The 21,190-nt window shown below is 39.0% G+C and overlaps 1 protein-coding gene across 1 annotated transcript in view; it reads right to left on the reverse strand.

Moving 5' to 3' along the window:
* dok6 (docking protein 6) overlaps positions 1-21,190 on the reverse strand; it is a 65,456-nt gene that overhangs the window by 14,766 nt on the left and 29,500 nt on the right. The window contains exons 2-4 of the mRNA XM_084747163.1: positions 16,310-16,417; positions 10,587-10,701; positions 3,811-3,930 (exon numbers count right to left, since the gene is read on the reverse strand). Coding sequence (XP_084603289.1) covers positions 3,811-3,930; positions 10,587-10,701; positions 16,310-16,417 — 343 coding nt within the window. The remainder of the gene's footprint in view (positions 1-3,810; positions 3,931-10,586; positions 10,702-16,309; positions 16,418-21,190) is intronic.

A 21,190-nucleotide genomic window follows, 5' to 3' on the forward strand; every position in this document is an offset into this window, starting at 1 on the left:
AGAAGGTAACCTGCACCTTTAAAGCTCACAAATTAACTCATTAACTTATCTTTCCATGGTGCCTTAACGCTGTGCTGCTGTGTGGCTGTGTGCAGAGCTGGACGCAGAGGAATGGTGACGCAGGGGGAGAACTTAAATTAACTTATCTCATTTGTTTAAATTGAGTTTTAGAAGTGCTGGTAGGAAGATTTTTTTTTTACCTTTTGACAAAGCCATGCTTGCTGTTTACGCCTGTTTACCTCCTGGCAGAAGCCTCATATTTATTGTACAAACATGAAAGTGGCATCAATCTTCTCATCTAACTCTCAGCAAGAAAGCAAACAAGTGCATTCCTCAAAATGTCAAGCTATTTTTTTTTATCTTAAATACACAGAATTACAGTTTTGAAGGCCACGAAATATCCATATTTGTAAGAATATGTGTGAAAATCTACTGCTCTCTAGATGAAACACAGGTTTGAGATTATTCTTCCTTAACGATTTCTTATTTTAGTGACTATGTAATTCATCCAAAATTATCTACTGAAACAGTAATCAAATCAAATCAAATAATAAAGTATTCATGACAGCTTGCAGAAGCAAAGATTTTCACAGGTTCAGTCATATTTGTGAAAGCAGATAAAAATGGATTAAAGTTAATCTTAATTGAATAGTTTGGGATGTAGCTTTGTTCAAATCTTAAAAAGGGGTTGAAGAAGAGCCCGATTAAGATAAAGGATCAGTTCTTATCAAGTGATGGATTATTCTTCACTCTCTGCTGTGTCAATCTAAGATATGGAGTATTAGAGGGATGGGATGGTTAGTTTATCATTAGATTCTGAGCCTGATGGGAGCATGAAACATGGCTGCTAAAACATTGTGCATGCAGAGACAAACAAATGTTGTCTGCCTCACAATTTTGGATGGAATTGGCTATTTTCTTTGCAAGTATCTGGTCAGTATGGCATAGTAGCAATACACTATATTAACTTTTATCTACTGTAATCACTTTTAATTTGTGTTTTTTCTCCAACGTGTACAACAAAATAAAATGGTATTTTAAATAGTTCTTTACCTGACTTCACCTGCCATCCAGTGAGCTGGACTGAGATCAAGCAGCCAAATCTGCCCTATCACATTACACTAAGTCTCTGAGGCAGACAGAGGGAGGACGGGGGACAGAGAAGGAGAGAGTTCTCCATAATCTAAATTAGTTCTCACTAATTACGCTTAATGATTCAAAATAAGCCATGTGTCTTCAGTGGATAGAAAATGGCAATGTCATCGTGCGGCATATTTTTAGGGACAGTGAAAATGAACTCTGATCTAATTATCAGTCCCTGCTGTTTGGGGAGGGCTACTAATTGAAACATGGTTGCAGGCCCAGGCCTCTTGTTTCGTTCACTCGTACAGGCAGCGGGGAGACGCTGGCTCAGCTTGTCTCTATAACACACTGCTGCAAAGTTTTATATGAAAACCAAACAGCAGGACTTCAGCCACAAGAGAAGGGAGAGGAATTGTGTTGTTACACTTGAGCTGGTTCATCGCAGCACGGTCAAAAACTTGTGTATTGATATCTTAAATAAATCGGGCCAAGTTACGTTGGAGAATACAATTTTTCTTTACGGCTGCAGAGAAATGAAATGGGCTGAAATGACGGCAGATTCTTTTCAATTACTCGCCCTTTTACAACTTTAAACTGCTCTTCTTTGCCTGTTGCCTTTTCAATTTCCTCCGCGAGTTTACAAATTACACAGAGAATGAGCTCCACTGTGATAGCAGCGCCCTGTTGTCTCCTCTCTTTTCCATTTCCATTTCCTGTGAGTGGAATATGTGGGGAAGCACATTTATTTCACATGGCTTTAGGAGCCATAATCTCATCCATCTCTGTGACAAGCTTCATTATGAGGGAAGCCAGTGATGCACAGCACTTCTCATTAGGCCTGGAACAGAGCCCCGACCACAGCCTGTGACCTGTGCGCTAACACACACACACACACACCCACACACACACACACACACACACACACACACACACACACACACACACAGGTTTACTTCAACCCACACACAACCACAACGTACTTCTGAAGTTGAACCAACATGTGTTAATCTACAAGCCCAATTCCAAAATAGTTGTGTTGTTGTTTAAAACGCAAATTTAAACATAACGCAATGATTTGCAAATAATTTTAAACCTATATTTAATTGAATACAGCGCAAACACAAGGTATTTAATGTTCAAACTGATTAACTTTATTGTTTTTTTTGAAATTTACACCCATCCTGAAGTTGATGCCTGCAGCATGTTCCAGAAAAGTCAGGGGCATGTTTATCACCATGTTACATCAACTTTTCTGCTTACAACACTCAGTGAGCATGTGGGAACTGAGGACACTAATTGTTGAAGTTTTGAAAGCGAAATTCTTTCCCATTCTTGCTTGATATACTTGTGCAACAGTCTGGGGGCTCTGTGGTGGTATTTTTTGCTTCATAATGCACCACATGTTTTCAGTAGGAGACAGATCTGGACTGCAGGCAGGCCAGCTAGAACCTGAACTGTTTTGCCATGTAGACACACTGTTGTAACACATGCAGAATGTGTTTTGGCATCGTCTCGCTGAAATCAGCAAAGATGTCGTCTAGATGGCAGCATATGCTGCTCCAAAACCTACTATATGTACTTTTCAGAATTAATGGAGCCTTCACAGATGTGACAGTTAGCCATGATGCCATGGGCACTGATACCATCACAGATGCTGCCCTTCAAATTTGCACTGAAAAGAATCTGGATGGTATTTTTCCTCTTTAGTCCAGAGGACACAACATCCATGATTCCACCGCAAAAAAAATTTAAATGACCACAGCACACTTTAACGCTTTGAGTCGGTCCATCTCAGATGACCTTAGTCCAGAAAAGTCATCAGCATTCCAGGATGGTGTTGATGTATGACTTTCACTTTGCATGCTAAAGTCTTAACTTGCATTTGTGGATGCAGCAACAAACTGTGTTTATGGTAACTGTTTCAGAAGTGTTTCTGAGCCCATATACTATCCTTTATATGATCATATCCATTTTTAATGCAAGGGTCAAAGGTCACAGGCATTCAATGCTGGTTTTCAGCCTCGCCTCCTGCATGCAGAGATTTCTCTGGATTCTCAGAATCTTTTAATGATGTTATGGATTGTAGATGGTGAATTTTGTGTGTGTGTGTTGAGAAACATTGTGCTTAAACTGTTGGGCTATTTGAACATGCAGGTTTTCACAAAGTAGTAAACCTCATCCCATCTATGCCTGAGAACAACTGAGCCTTTCGAGGATACCCCTTTCTTACCCAATCACGACACACTCACGTTTACTTGTGGAAAGTTTCTTATCTTTCAGGGTCTTTTGTTGCCCACACCACAATTCAAAACTTTTCTGAATTGTGGTGTAAACATCAAATACAGAATGAGCGCATATTTACAAAAAACAATCAGTTTGAACATTAAATATCTTGTCTTTGTGCTGTATTCAATTGGAAAAAAAGAATTTGCAAATCACTGCATTCTGATTTCATTGACATTTTATACAGTGTCCCAATTTTTTGGAATTGGGATTTGTAACTAAAGACTGTTACAGGAGACTTTGAATTGTATTGACAAAAATTGTCCCTTATTAGCCAGGCCTAATTGGACAGTTGCTGTTCAGCTCCCCTAACCCTCCGAGGGCTCGGTTGCATTAACACATAAGGGCCCAGACTGCATCCGGTAACTGCTTGGTGGCGGGCGAGCTGAGAGAGATTGACCCTGAATGGCTGTCTGTGTTAGCAGGGACTAATTGGGCACTCACCGTTCTGCTCCCGCTGCACCCCCGCTGCTAACAGGTCTGGCTCTCCCAGGCTGATGTCGTTGAGACGGCTGCCCAGGCACTCTACGCACAGCAGCTTACACCATTCCTCTGCGTCCAGCTCTGCACACAGCCACACAGCAGCACAGCGTTAAGGCACCATCAAACACACACATACACACACACACCTCCAAATCCAACACTGCAGACATAATAAAACATACTGTCCACGTAATTCTACCACTGCCTGTAGCGTGTTTACACATGCACATACACATAAATCAAGAGAGGAATTTCAGAATAAAATGCTGCATGTAGAGGACACGAGTACAGCTAACAGAAAGCAGGGGGAGAAAAATCCATGTGATCGATTCGGGGGAGATTAAAAGAGGAGGCCAATGACAGATGAATGCTAGGTTTCTCCTCCCTCCTTTGCCAATACTCAGTTCCAAGTCTGTACAACATAAGTAGCTCTGCTAGAACAATATGGCCACAACTGAAACTGGTGATTAGCTTTCTATTCAGGCAATCAATAAGCTATTTTCCAAATTGAAGGGGGGCTTTGAGCTCGAGCTTGTTAATTGGAAAGGAAATGTATGCATAAAACAATACAAAGAATATTTCAACATTTCAACATGAGTACATTTATTTTAAAAAGTTAGATGAGAAAAATGATGCAGCTCTCATGTCTGTGCGTTCAGTGTTTTGGGTTCAGGGTTTGGGCTACTTCATCATGAGTTGGACTGGTTTTAAATATATTAAAAATGACAGTATTTAAAAATCTATTCATAAATGATAATCCTTAGTTATCATCCCACCTACTCGCAGCTTACTCTGGAAACAAACACAAACTGTAGTTTTTTTTTATAAATCTGTATTTTCATTGTAACAGAAACCTTTGTGCTTGCAACACTGCAACATCATTTGTTTGTTTTTTTTTGATAGCATTGGATTGCATGTGCTTCTCTCTCTCCCTCTTCATCCCTGTGTGTGTGGGCTGCTGTCATGGCTTGTTGCAGTTTACCAAGTTAGATAAAAACCTATTATTTTTTTGTTGTTTGAGCTGTCCCTTTATTTTTTCTTTATTTTTAAGGCTGAGGACAGAAATGAAAAATGGTTTTATCGTTGTATTGTACATTGTAGCCTCCTATCTGCATTCTAGTCGACTTATCAGTTCTTGAATTGTTGTTTTATTATTATGTCATTTTGAAAAATTGTGATAAACCACCACACTGTTGCAGTTGTTTATGAATTGTATGGTTTATTATAGACAATACAGGGTATTTTTTTTTATCAGTTTTGGGCAGATTTTGAGCAGTTATTGGGCTGGAAAACATCAAACCAATTCAGCAACACTGTGCACATTAAATATGGAGCTAGCACCACCAGCCACCTGCTCACTATTGAACATGTTATATTGTGTCTATCATGTTTGTTTTAGCTAAGCTAACAGGCTGTTTATGTTTGTTACATATTTAGTATGCAGACATGAGAATGGTGTCAATTAAAAAGTCTACATTAAGATAATATGATACATGACACAATACGATATGGTACGATACAACCATTTTGTATCCTTGGGTTGCTCTATATTTTACACACAAAATACACATGCAGTTCACATATAACTCATTTCACAAATGCACAATACACATTGTGACAAGTATGCACATCATATAATATCCTCTGGATTCAGATCTCATTTCTGATTTTGGTTCAGTCAGTTCAGACTTTGGTTTTAGGAGCTGAGCTCTGAATGGGGAGTTGTATCTACAACATGTGACAGCTGGCACTTAAAGGGGGGAGGGCATTCATTGTAAGACTGATTTTCTTTAATTGGAGGTTAAGTGGAGACAAATGATTTCACGAATCAAATCTGGAAGTCTGCGTGGCGGTCTGTTGTTTGTGAATACCAATTTTCCTTCCTGTTAAGTCAGAGAAAAAATAGTGTTTACAATGCTGAAGATTTCCAATTGTCTTATGTAAGCTTTCGGTGAGAGTTACTGAAGTATGAAATGAGGCAAATGCCGGAGTTGGTTATCTTTCTGAAGCTCCTTAACTCCAGGCTCAGTGGAATTCTGGGATATGTAACTATGACCAGTGATGTGTTCAGGACAGCGCAATGTTTCTGTGTCTGTTAATCAAAAGTGGACCCATGCTCGTTGTAATATGTGTGCGGAGGTGATTTCACTTCATTCACTTCAAACTAGCTTGTGTAACAGTTGACAGCCTGTTTGTCAGATCAACCCTGGTGTCCAATGGCACACATCTACACAACTTCGCAGGGTGAAGGAAAGGTCTGCCGCTGCCTGAAGCACTTCATTCACACACAACAGAAGGCAGATACTGTTGCACAACACACAAACACAAACACACACACACACACACACACAAACACTCACAGGCAGCAGCTCTGCACTTCAGCTCATGCCTCCCCAGATTCAGCTGTTCTCATTCAGAGTTACTATGGCCTTTAAGTGCCTCTAAACTCCCACACTTTTAAGGCCACTGAGTGGAAAATCGGCTAAACAAACACTTCATCAGCACAGAGGCAGCCTCGCTAGTCCATGTGCCATGCATGAAGAAATATGGTGGGAGGATGTCTGTGCGTGTGTGGAGGTGTAGGTGTGTGATGGAATAGGAGGATGGAGAAGTGTTTTGTGTTAACAAAGAGTGTGTGAAGGGGAAAGAAAAAAAAACAGGATGAGGCTGGAGTGAGAGAATATGTCAGGAGCCTTTGTCTTGCCAAATATCAGCAGTGTGCTGTGGCCATAAAGATGAACAGATTTGCAACAATTAGTCAATTAATCAATTGCTTGAAAATAAGGTACCACTTTACAGTATTCTACCCTTATAAATGACTATGGTTTATAATTAAGTTACTAATTGGGTTGTACATAATTATATCATCAGTTTACTAATGTTTTTAATTAGTTACTAGCATTAATAATTGGCAAAAAGGATCCTTAGTGTAAAACAGAGCCCGATCAAGACATTGGTTAATTGATATTATTGGGTTATCTTTTTTTTTAAACATAACATAATGCAGATATTTTTATTTGTTAGCCTTACAGACATCTTTCTATGTATATTTGATCCATCTTATTAATTTAGGTATAATACATACATATATTTTGCTCCATTTGTGTTTTTTCTATAATCATTTATAATGTTTAGAAACACCTGTAAAAGTTTCTTGTTTCAGTGCCCTGATATAATTTTCGACAATAAAGTTAAAGCCGTAAAATATTCTGTTTCCATCACATATGGTCACCACAAGCGTTAACCACTTTTGAGGGATCGTTGCAAAAAATGTGTTTATGCATATTCTATATTCTGTTTATCATATTCTGTATAAAGATTATCAGCCAATACATTCATTTTTTTTTTTTTGCTCCATTATATCGGTATCAGCTTCGGCCCCAAAAACTCTGCATCAGTTGAGTCCTGTTGTAAAGTGCAAATACATCACCATTTTATTAATGAGTTATATCATATCAGCACTAATGAAATAATGAGGAAGGCTGCTCATAGCATGCTAAGAATGTCAAGGTAAACAATACTGCCAAAGCCTTACTCTGTGAATCTGGTACTTTTATATGTTATTTTAATGCCAAATGAAACTTTGACTATTAAGATATGCTGATAGTGGTTAAATGTTAGTAACTTATTAACAAATATCTGATGAAGCTGACAGGTATAAATGCTGCTGTCTGAAAAGACAAAGTAAGTTCAGTAAGCAATGAGATCTGAAGCTTAACAGTGTAGATAAATACAGACTCTCTATTTTGCAAGCAACTGGTCACTGCTGCCGTTCTTATTTGATGTGTTTTAACAGCTTATTAATATTTTAAAAGTCTCAACAGCTTAATTAATAGCCTAATTATAAATCATTTCTAAATCATTCATAATGGTAGTCTTGAAATTCCCAGCTATTTTGAAAATCAATTATCATTTCAGTCATTTTTTAAGCAAAACGTCACACATTTCACAACATCATCATAAAACTACATCTTGTGTTATTGTTTTAATGTGAGAGACCTTTAGCAGCAGAACTTACATGTCGTGCATTACTCGATTAATAGCAAAGACGATCAGCAGATTAATCATCGATAAGAATAATTTTTACTTGCAGCCTTCCAGAAGAATACAGTAGATAATTTTCTATGCACTGTTTCTTTGGACCTGACTCCACCGTGCAATATCAGGAATTTGACACATTATCCAATCTGCAGGTCACACTCTGTCTGTATCTCTTTATGGTGCATTTTTGACAGATGCACTCAAAGCACACAACTGTCAAAACATGCAAGGTCTGTTACCATCTTTTGTTCCGCTCCTTGTTTCACTGACAGCACACAAAACAACACGCCACTGCTTGGCTAGAGACATCACAAGGTTATTTCTAAAAAAAAAATAAAATATCAGGCAATCATCATGAGGCCTAATTACTTTGTTTTTATTTGTCCTTTTAAAAAAACAGTCAGCTCTTCAGTCAACTCTTCAAAATGATTTGGCTTCTTTGGATGGCAGCCCCTCAAATAAGTCTGATGCTTGCTTTCGAACTGCCAGGTTCAGTTTTTAGATCCAAACTCCCAGTGACATCGCACTGTAGTGGAGAGGCTGCATGCCAAATTAGCAATGTAGCTAAGTTCTCATGTAACCTGGCCCAGCTAGGACCTGGAATAGTTTTTTTTCTAGCATACAACAACCTAAAAATAAAGAAATTACATATTGTACAACTAAAACCGTCAGTTTCCCTTAAGTAACTCACACAAAAAGTCATTAAAGGGATAGTTTGTATTATTTGAAGTGGAGTTATGTGAGGTACTTATCCATAGTCAGTGTATCACCTGCATTAGATGCCTGTTTATGTTATTGGGTGACTTTGGTGAATCTAAATGATCATTTTAAAACACCAAAGTCACACCACAACAACAACTACAAAATAACCAATCAAGGAATCTGTAGAGACGCTTGTTCAGTGAGGTAAAACTACTGATTTCACCAATGGAGTCTGGTTGAGCAAGAGAAATATGACATATTTTGTTATATAAAGGTGTTTTCCTGTCAGAAAAGGCTGTCAGACTGCAAGGTAAAGCTTAAAATTATATTGATTCTTTTTTAAGTGAGATTTTTTGTTTTGTATTTTGCTGCTGACCCCGTCCACAGCAGTTCTTGTTTAGCTTCCTGCACCCGCACTCTCGGCTTTACCAAAATGGGGTGTGCCAACCACTATCTCATGGGTAATACACTGACTATCAATAAGTACCCATACAATCCCACTTCAAATAATCCAAACTATCATTTTAATCATGTATTTCTTCATTCTGTACATGTGGTCATCATGTGAATGTGGGAGAGGGGTGCAAATCTGAGGGGGTTCCAGGAAATGAAGGACTATGGGAGGTCATGGACACACGGTGATAGAGACATCCATATGGTGGTGTGAGGGGGGGAAGGCTCTGGGCATGGAAATGAGCCAAGAGAGTGGAGGGGAGAAAGAGTGAGTGATCATGGGAAAAGGCAAGAGAGAGTTCACTGCTCTAAGTTCAATAATATTTCCCCTGAGGTTTACCGCTACTCTTCATCGACAGACATTTGATCAGTGCACACATGTGCACACACATCCACAAGGCTGGAGTTAAGATTGAGTTCATCCCTGCCAGTTTAGTGGTAGCACATTAAGGTGCACTCACCTTATCTCCTGTAGCCCCTGGCTTCCTCTTCATCCACCTCCATTTATTTGCAACTAAAGAGCAGACCAGCCATGTGCAGATCATGTGCCTCTTTGGCTTCCTGTCCACGTATTAGAGGCAATCTCTATTGTTACAGTCCATAATTGGGTTGAAACACACTGCAAACGATGCCCAATATCGTTTTTCATACCTGCAGTATGAAAATCAATATTTCGGAACAGAACCTCCCACTTCTTAATATAGCGGCAAATGAGCATCACTTGGCTCAAGTCCAATCCTCCGCTGCTTCTTTCACCTCTCTCTTTCTTTTTTCTGCCTCTCACTTCTGATTCTTCCTCCGCTTCTTGCAAAACTTTTCGCAACCCACCCCTCCGACTTCTCATCCGACATCCTACCAACACACATTCACATTTTTGCATGCAACTAGAACTATCGCCTCGCGCTTATATGCCTCCACCAACCAGTCAAGTTGCAGTTTACATTTATCTCTGTCAAACTCACGTGGGTAGTGACGACTTTGAGGTATTTTAATAAAATGTGTTAGGTGTATCTATTGGCTCTGGTACACAGGTGACAGCTACAAATGTTTTTTGTGATGTCACGTTGAAGCTGAACTTTGACATTTTGGATATAAAATGTGAATCTCATCATTTCATCCTATTAGATATGTTGTTTGAAATGTTGTCCTTGATCTTTGACCTCTGAAATCTAATCACTTCATCCTTAAGTCCAAGTAAACATTTGTACCAAAGTTGAAGAAATTCCATCGATGTGTTCCTGAGATATCTGGTTCACAAAAATGGGACAGATATGAAGTCACAGTGACCTTTGACCATCAAAATCTAATCAGTTCATCCCTGAGTCCAAGTCAGGCGTTCTTTAAATTCATTCACAAGAATGAGACAGACAGATAGACGGACGGATAAAGCAAAAACATAATAAATCTGGCCACAGCTGTTGCCAACACGCAGGCATCGAAACAGAACACCCCTGTAGAAAAAGCTCTTCTCTGTCCCATGATCCACTGTAGCTGAAAAAGGGATAATTTGAATTTTGAATGAGGGTGGAAAAAGCGCTTACCTGATTCGCACGAAAATGTCTTGGATGTGTCGTCGCAGAAGATGATCGCCACAGCGTGCTTTTTTGTCTCCCGCGGCATCCGGGTAATGTTCTTGATGTTATGGAGCTCAGTGATCTAAAGAGGAAGGAGAGAGTGGCAGCAGCACATTACCTTGAATGAACACAGCCAGCAGCAGAAGCAGCAGCAGCAAGGCTTAATTGCAGTCTTGCACTGCTTTGCTGAAAGTGCAATAGTAGTTAGAGGCTTAGCATTTAAAGGATGGCAAAGTAAAATAGAAATGTGGGCGATCTTAAAGGGATAAATAAATAATAGCTGTTTTCCCGCTGATTACGAAAGGCTCTTTTCAAATAGTAAGAAATCATCCACAATGTCAGCTCTCTGCTCTCTGTGGTAGTCGCTGCATTGTACTGTGTATTATGTGATGTATTGCTATTTATTTTAAAAGCACTTTATGAATAAATGCGACCTGATGTTCGTTCTGTACACACTGTGCATCCTCCGTTCAAGTGCCTCTCCTTGAAACTGCTTTTTCAGTCAATAGGGGGGAGGGCGATCAAAAGCATCTAAATCACTTTACCAGGAGATTGATCGCGAACGGAAAAAAAAGAGAAGATTACATTTAATTGAATATCACCCGCATTTACAGGCCATTTTGTTCAACAGTCTTCTGTGTGTTCACTCTGCCTGGGAGATAAGGCCCATTACATTATTGTAGTCCATTGTGTGCTAACTGTGGGCCTTCTGCCAGACTGTTGGGAATGAATTAGCTGGGCTCACTGCCCGTATAGTAAAGCTTGACTATTTAAGGTTAAAAGACCAGACCTAATAGCACACACAACATATGTGGACTAGAGATTTCTTTGCTCGATTACTTTACTTATAATAAATTCCCCCTTCTAATGTCAAACGTGCTGTGCTCGGCAAGTTTCGCAGAGAGATTTAAAAAAGAAATGCTTTCAACAACGAAGCAAGGAAATTTAAAAAAGAGAAAGGATGCTATGGATATTAAAAGATAACATATTTTTCATTTGTTATGTCTTATCCCCCTCAAAGATAGTATCTAAATATTTTATATGAGATGAGGTGATTTTTTTTTTCTTCCCTGTGAAGATACAGTATGTATTTGTCCTCGGGCGGGCTATTCATACATATAACTGCCACAAAGGAAGCATCAACAGCGGGAGTTTCTGAGCCGTGAATTCCACCAGCCTCTCATCTCCTTCTCTGTTTGTGTTTAGTGTGTAACTGTGCATGTTTTAGTGTCCCTTCGTGCGTGTATGTGTGTGAAGCCGGGTTTCTAAGGGAGAGATTTGGGTGCATTCCCAGCCTAAGGCGCTAGAGTCCGAGCAAAGTGAATCATTTGTGATGAGACCTATTCCTCATCTCCCCTCTCTTCCTCCTTCTTCTCGTTTATTCAAAGGTGGAAGTTAAATCACATGTAAAGAAGACTAACAGTCTACAGCCACGCTTGAGGCTCTGCGAGCCTGTGGTTAAGAGTAAGACACTAATGTCAGTTTGCTAACGTGCTCAAAATGACCATGCTGACATGCTGATAATGCAAGTTCTCTCTCTTAGTTTAGTGGTTTGGAACGGCAACATTTGCTGATTAGCATGAAACACATATTACTGAGGCTGGAAATGTCATTATTTTAGTATTAGAAAAAGTGACATTTTGACCTGATGGTTGCACTATCCAACAGCACCCAAAACAAGACAGAGATGCAACAACTCCGAATGTGGTTCAACATTGAAGTTGCACAAAGAACGGTATGTTGCGGACCTGTTAGCATTAATGGCAGTATCTTTGGTGAAGAATGTGATATGATTTGTTTAGGACTTGACTTGGACTTGTCTGTCTGGAGACATATCACTAAGTGTCAAAAATGTTGCAGGGGACCACCAAAGTTATTAAGATTCAATTGCAAGTGTGGCTAAGAATCATAACACCTCTACGCTTTACTGGTTATTTCGACTTTCATATGCACATGTATTGTGTTTAGGCATTTAAATACAGCTCCATCTTTCTTTTAGCTGCCTCTGTCAGGAGCTAAGGAGAGCTCGAGGAATGTAGCACAGAGAAAAACAACTTTTCACAGGGCTAAAAATATTGCTAAAAATATTCAGGGATTGTTCTACTGTGTGGACCAGCGCTTCTCCGACAGAGAAAAAGGCACAGAGAAAGAGGAAGAGTGGGAGTAGGGGGGATATGGAGAAAAAGAGAGAAAGAAAGAAGTGGGAAAGAAAGCCAATCCCCTTTGTGTTGATTCTGTAAATCAGCCACCAGTGCAGCCTATTTCCTCCCAAAGCACTGCAGCGTTGAATGAAGCCCTCAGACGGGACCTTTCTTGATCTTTGTGGCGATGCATTACCAGGTGCACTGGTGCATGTGTGCACTCATCGCTCACTCCAGCGCTGGGGTGTATGAGATGCCTCTGGGAGGGGGGGGTAACAGCCACACAGGACGCCCTGTGTGACAGCATGATGCAGTGTGCAGGGAGACGCTTCATTCACAATACATGGCTGATACTGTAGCAGCAAGGGACGCTAACACAGTGGATCAAAACATCCATCTAGCTTGCGTTTGCATGCTTTGTGGGAAATTAAAGGAGAAATCTGTCATATGTTACCTGTTATTTATGATAAAATGACCATGATATGTCATCAGAGATTAAGGAAACTAAATTAAAATACTCACCCCTCTGTCAACAATGCTACAGCTGTAGTGTCGACCGTCAAAATGTCTATTCTGGGCCAAAATAACTGTTTTAGTTGCCTGTTTCATGTCTGTTAGAGTTCAAATTGAGGAGTTGTAAGAAATCATTAATAATGTTTAATAAGGACTAGATTTGTGACAGTTAAATTAAGCAACATGTTATTGGAGACTGGCAGATAATAGGGCAGGCAGTCACTGAACTTCAACTTCAAGTGTGTATTTTCATAACAATAGACTTTTATTTTCAGAATAACAGGCTTAGTTTTACATCGACAGACTGTTTTAAACAGCTGATCAGCTTAGAGCGTAGAACCTGTCGTTGCTTGTTATTGTCAGATTACAATGTTGTACTTGTCTTGCACTCCTGCAGTGTTCCTGCAGCCTGCCGGAGCTTCCTCGAGTCTGAGGAGGAACGTATTTAATATACAGTCTAAGGATCCAACTCACTATTTGGACTGCAATGCTCATTTTTGGACACACAATTGTCGCGATTGCTCCTTTAATGAAACTCCAAAGATGTGAAATTTCCACCGTGTTTGAGAAATCCACAATTTAATTCGTAATTACAGGGTAGCAGACAAACTGTTACAGACTACTAAATCAGCTCTCAAACTGCAGCCACGTAGGAAATCTGGTGTCAAAGTCCCCTATCAACTGCTCTTATCTCCTCTCATTACAATGAAACACTGTTCACGGTGCTACTCCTTTAACATCATCTCCCCGCACCATGATAATGAGCCATAATTGGAGTATTTCAAAGGGCTTAAGAGGTGGGGAGAGAGATATTATACTTTGGATTATTACTTTAAAAATGGAGGATAGAGGCCCCGAGGGATGAGATAAAGTCGCAAAATGTGTCTTAATGGATCCTTAACTCCATCATCTGTGGCCGATGGACAGAACTTTCTTACATGGAGACTGAACAAGGTTCCTGGAGTGTGTAATACATCTTAATGCTCAATGATGGCATTTGTTCCATAGGTTTAATGTGCTTCCTTTTATTAATACAATGTAAAAACACCCACCTCGAGTAACTGTATCTTTTAAGTGCATTTTAAAAACTGTGTGTTGATTTAAGAGAATACATCTCATGCCTAAATACAATCCCAGTTCCTCATTTTGGTGGGCGATCATTGGCGTCAGATTTTATCAGCTAAAGCTAATTAATTCCACCAGTTGGCCAAATTGCAAAATGAAACCCTTGGCTGTTGTCTGGTGAATGTGCTCTGCATGCCGATGCAGCAGTAGCATTTAGACTCGGCCAGAGACCGTTCCCCAGGGAGTGACACTCCAGGTTTAATCTCCTTTTGGAATTCAAAATGACAAAGACACATTTTAACACTCGTGATCGTCTGGGGACCATGGGTATCTACACAGGAGATCAGACTTTAGCTTTGTCAAACGGGAAGGGTTGTCTGAAGGTGGCAAGAGACAAAAGGTCAGGGTGTTACCAGATCATTAGGATTATACTCCAGAGATTATGAATATTGATTCCTAATTTAATGGAAATCTGCTCACTACATGTGGTTTTATCTTGATCTACCTAATGATCTAATTTAAATACTTTTCTTAATATACATAGTTTGTGCATAAAGATGCATAAAGCTACACACACTACAGCCTCCACCTACTTTGTGTTTTTATTTAGGGATTGACCAATACTGGATTTTTGGGTATTTTGGATACCAATATTAGCGAGTAAAAACAATCCAGTATTAATTTATTGGCTGATATTCTTCATATAAACCCAAAATGGCATCAGTGCAATGAAACAGTTAAGTTTCACTGGTATTTTTTGAAGATTATAAATCAGTATGAATAACAATACACAAACAGAACAACTTCAATTCAGACAAAGGATCAAATACATAAAACATAAAAAAAACAAAACAAAAAACAAAAACAATCTGCATTATATTCAGCAAAAGAATATCAGACGACAAATGCGCCAATACCAGTTTAGCTGTGCTTGGACAGTATTGGTCTGATAATATCAGCCAACCGATATGTCAGTCTGGCTCTATTTCTGTTGGCTTTTATTAGCACTGTGTAACTTTGATGTTTGAAAAGTGCTTCATCATATAATTTATTTACGATGGCAACAACTTTAATGATTCCTAAAACTTTTTTTCCAAAAAAAGCAATGCTTGTTCCAAAACATCAGAAAACAGCTGCAGGAGATTTCTTCAAAAAAATATTTTAAAGTTGTTTGTAAGATTTTCTCCAAACTTTTCTTTTAATTTAAGTTATCTTACACCCTGGGAAACTGTCATTTTGTTATTTTTCATTATTCTAATTATTCTATTATTATTTTAAAGAGAGATAAATCAGGTAATAGAAAAAATAACCAGGATATTCATGGATATTTAATTTTCTTTTGATCAACTAATGCTGCGTTTCCACTGCAGGGACTTTCACTAGGGACTAGGAACCTTTGGAGGAACCATGGTCTTAACTAAGTTCCAGGGACATTATTTTGCCCTGAAACAGTGCTTTCCAAAAGCTTACCACTGAACATTTCTGATTGGTCCAATACTTGCAGAATTGTATTCCAGCCACCATTTTAAAAAAAATTGCAGCCACACACCAGTAGTTACAGAAGATGGACTCACAACAAAGACCGGGACTTATTGTGTTGCACAAATAATAATGACTTTAAATAGCATCATTGTCGTTGTATAGTCGCACGCAAAAATGATGCATAAAAACAGCTTTGTCATACATCAGTGGACTAATTTTCCTGATCTACATGAGCTGGTAGACTGCAGTGAAAATGCTGACAACAACAGGCTGAAGGTAGTTTCTTGGACTAAAGGTTCTGGGTACCTTAGGTGGAAACGTGGCTTAATTGAATATTTAACAAATCCTTTCAGTTCTAATATTCTTGTGACTCTAATGCTGTACAATGTTAAAAAAAAAAAAGTAAATTAATGGATTAAGACAAATTAACTGAAAATCTGATTGATCAGAATGTAATTTATAATGTGTTTCAATTATGTGTGTGTTTACCTTGTGAAAGCTCCTGAAGTACGCTGCCTTCTCGTCTGGGTACTTCTCTAACCGCCGGGGTCCTTTACTGGAGGCCTTCTTGAACACCAGCCAACACCTCCGGAAGATCTGACAACAGAGAATGATGGCAGCCCCTGTTACCAAAACACAACTCACCCCGAGCAAAAGAAATACATTAAGGTGTAACAGGAGATATAGACCACAACAAAACACAAACTGACTGTCCGGAGACAACGATTCCCACTAACGAGAAAACAATAGACCGGGACAACTCAACCTGACATCATATTAACAGGACAGAAAAATCAGCTCCTGCCATCCAAAAGCAGAGAGCAGAGAAATCAATGACAGCTAACGCCCCAGAGTTCAAGCAAACTATTAACCACTAACATCCACCTTGACAAAATCTGATCATCAAAGCAACTGAACACTTTAAAACTGTGAATGTTTTTCCATTGATCAAAGTATTGATTGCCCTTAGAGTTCATTTGTATCATTTACCACTGGAAAGCACTGACATAAAGTACAGAAAACTGATTCTTACCCTGATTAAGCAAGTTGATGTCAAGATGAGAGTAAAGGCACCAAACAGAAGACTTCTGTTATGCCTCATGAATCAAACACCTCTGAAAAACAATTTGCAGTTGTTGTAATCTCACTATTATTGCATTGAGATAATACACTGCCTCTCTATGACAGCTGATTGTGCATTATCAGAGTTTTAGGACTCAGTAAATGTTTTCATTTTGGTCAATGACAACTTCAATTACTCTTCCCTAGAATATATGCACGGGGTTGGTAATGCTCAAGTATTATACGTTTACAGGCCATTCGGACATTCAAGCATTTAATGCAATACATTAATGGTGCTGTGATTCTGAAAAAAGACAATTGATTGATTATTGCATTGGAACAAAACTTAAGCCAGGTTAAGCTGCGATTTATGCATACAGGACTAGCTTTAATTCTCATCTCTGCCTCCCCACTGCCTAAAGTAGAGATTAAGTAAGGGATAGTTTGGCTGCGTCTCTGTTGCTATGGTTACTCATTTTAGATACGGGCTGCACATTCATTTAGAACGGTGAACACACACTTTCACTGGACCTCCATCGTAGGTGTCCATTATCAGGAATTAATGGACACATCAGAATTGAGTATAAGCCTTAATGGTCCACGTGCCATTACTGAGAGTGATCGTGGACTGGAACTATAAGGGAGATTCAATCTGCTGTGTTTGACAGAGGGACAAATGAATGTCCCACATGCAAAGTAAAGCAGCATCAAGCCAGCCAGCATGCCTCACACCGAGTCCAAACAAAGCAGATGTATTCTCTCACCAGTTATTTGATAAAATTATCTTGTATGCAGTCATTACTGGCCGAGAATTTGGTTTGGTTTTCTTAAAGTGTCTGTCAGTGGCAAAATCTTTAAACTTAAAACCACACCCACCAAAACAGCCTTGCAGAAGGAATATAAAAAATACAAAGTGTATGAGGAAAATAGATATTTAATATCTTAAAATATTTTGCTAGCAAGGAATGTAGGTTAGTAAAAAATTAATTTGATTTATTCACAGATTTTTTTGTTAATAATTAATATGCTAAATTCTAGATATTTTATTGATTCTGTGCCTAATTTATTCATTATTTTTTCGCAGTGTATTTACTGGTTTATTTATTACTGATATGGCAGATATGGGCTGCAAGAGCATGCATTAAACTGCATTCGAGAATATGTGCATATAAACAAATATTGTTCCAGGTCTGAGTATTGATCATTTCAAATTCACCAAATAACTTGTGCTCCCAACAGCTTTGAACAAACTGCACTCTGCTGTAGCTTAACAACTTTATAACTTAGTTTCAACCTGGAGTAATGCGCCTCCATTTATGAAAGGCTGCAAAGCATTTCTGTTTCTTGCCACACAATGTAATCTCGCACACACGCACACCGACACACACAGACACACACACACACACACACACACACAAACTCTGTCTCTCTTTCTCTCTGGTGCAGCAGATTACTGTACACTGTATTGATTACTGGACCACATTCCAGGCCTCCCACCAGCTGAGGAACACAAATCGGACTACTTCAAGGTCAAATCATGAAAAGAGAAGCATACAAATACACACTTACATTTACATGAGTTTACAAAACCACAAATAACGTTATTTCTTAGTTTGTATCATAGAAAGACTGCAAACATACATGGATGCACATGTTTGAAAATGTGTATCTGGCATTGTAACACCATATATAATGGCAGTCCTGTGCAAATCATGTGGTAATCATAAGCCAAGAAGAACTGTTCTTTTTGTTGCTTTGATACAATGCAATTTGCTAATTCAGGGTTGCACAGCGCAATAACCATCTCAAAAAATATCACAGCTTCATGCTACAGAGGACTGATGGGAAGCTTTAAGTATTTTTGCAGAACATTCTTATATCACAGTGAAGTTGGCCTTTGATATTTTGGATATAAAATGTCACCACCTCATCATTTTATCCCATTAGATAGTTGAGAGAAATGAGTATGAATTCTTGTGTTAAGGAAAAACATATTTTGTCAGGTAACAGTCTCCTTGACCTTTGACCTCCACATTCTAATCAGTTCAACCTTGAGCCCAAGTGGACATTTATGCCACATTGGAAAAAAATCCACTGAGGCATTCTTGAGATATTCCATTCAGAAGAATGGGACAATCATGGTCACAGTGACTTTTATCACCAAAATTTAATGAGCTCATCTTTGAGTCTAAGTGGATGCTTATACCAAGTTTGAAGAAATTCTATTGAAGCATTATTGATATATTAAGTTCACACATGAATGAACTTGAATTAAAAAAAGAAAAAGCCCTAAACAGGTTTTTAAACAGTTTACTTACCTTAAAATATGCAGTAATTTTATTTTTAACCCATAAAGAAAGACTTCCAAACACCTGCACACCCAAATTTGGGGATACATGATTTCCCTTGGACATAAACGTCTGTAAGGATCAAGAACAAGAGCTATTATTATTGTTCTATCTCAATTACTGCATCACCCCACAACAATCCTTGAAAAGCCTTTGAAAAAGCCAGAATTTCAAATCATAACCTTCCTCTTTACAAAACCAGTTTCATGCTGTAGAAAGCCAGTACAGACAGAACAGTGCAGCTGAGAGGCAGAATAAGTGTGATGGCCAATAGCTTATGAGTCCCGTGTGGTTGCCTATCTTTAATAGTGGGACCCTTCTATTTCCTGGTGGAGACAGCCGCTATCACTCTGCCTGATGTATGATTGCCCTGGGCCGCATGGTTGTGTTGGGGAACCATGGATGTACGATTAATTTGTTTACTCAGCTGGTGTACTTCATAAAAGGCCCACTGAGTTGAACTTGGCACTTTGCAGTAATTGACTAGAGTGGATCCCTAGGTCCTTATCGGTCTGCCTTGATGGGCCTCCATTCTAGTTAAGTGTTGCCCAGGCCCATTATAAACCGCAAACAACACAAAATAGCGCTCTACACACTCTCTAATGCACTGTGGATCATTCTCCACGTCAACCATAAAATGTTTTAAAGAAGTAAAGAAACGAATGGGCGATGAAATCTTTCTCAAAAATGAACATACTGTATTTATTTCCATAATAATGCCTAAAAAACTAAAACAAAAGTGCAGCTTTGACAGAAACACAAGCGTAGATGTGAATCCCTTTTGACAATGGCCATTATCACATTTGCGACTTTTAAGCAGTAAAATTAAAGCTAGCCTCAATTCCCCTTTGGGAGCTTGAATCAAAGCAATGCTGCCTGCTTGCCGCACACAAAGTAATTCACCCTAGGAGTGCTCAGATTAAGTAATTATACCAGCACAAAAGCAAGCTCAGTGAGATAGCTTGTGCATAATAAGAACTAGGGGGTATGAATGGAGAGGGCTTAATTTTGCCTGTTCCACAGTTGTCAATGCTTTGTCAAGGCAGTCCTATTCTCAAGCTGCTGGTGGTTCTTATTCAGAGAGACACTCTTACACTGATTGTAATTACACAGACGTGAATGAGACTCTCTGCTGGTTTGGTGCAACTCATTTAATGCCAGAACAGTGCAGAATACACTGCTTGGCACTGGATGCCAACTCACCAGTTCCAGAAAAAAACAAAGTGACGATGAAGAGGACCATTCTGGTGAAAATGAAATCATTTTTGCTGTGACTTATCCTCCGATTACTTTTTAGTGAAAGCAGTTCTTTCTCTGCCAAATCTGTGTTATACCTTTGGTTCATCACGCAAAGTACGCATAGAAAAGCTTTTACCACACAGTTTGGAAAAGAAACGTCTCATGCATAAAGCAATCTACAAATAAAATTGAATTTGGCTTGTTTACATAGGCAAAAAAAAAGGCAGGCTTGTGACCAAAAAAGGACCAATGCTGCCTTTGGCTTTGATTGCTGCTGTTTGTGGAAGCTGGCCAGCCATCCTTGTTTCAACAGCCTCTGTAATTCTGATTGCCCCTGCAACTGATTGACAGTGTCATGTGATTGGATGCATTTTTTTTATGTTAGGTCCTTGATTTCCTTCCATTAAGTTATATTATTTCTTGTTTGTTTGTTGCTTGTTTTCAGAAGTCACGTGTACTTCAACAATTACTCACAAGCATGTAGATAAGTAAAGTGACTTTGGCGTTGACCCTGTCAATTACATTGACTTTCAGAAGTAGAACTCTGTAAATAGTATCCATTCACAGAACCCCCTGAGGAACTGTAGACCAGGCATCGACTGCGGTGGTGGTGACAGGACAGTGAAAAGATGAAGCAGCAAAGCAGCAAAACAAAAGGCTGCAATGACGGCAGAGAAACAGAAGAGATACAGTGGTTTAAATATTCTTCAGCTAAGATTAA

The sequence above is a fragment of the Lutjanus erythropterus genome, chromosome 21 (assembly GCF_056507025.1).
Source record: "Lutjanus erythropterus isolate fLutEry1 chromosome 21, fLutEry1.hap2, whole genome shotgun sequence".
NCBI lineage: Eukaryota > Metazoa > Chordata > Actinopteri > Lutjaniformes > Lutjanidae > Lutjanus > Lutjanus erythropterus.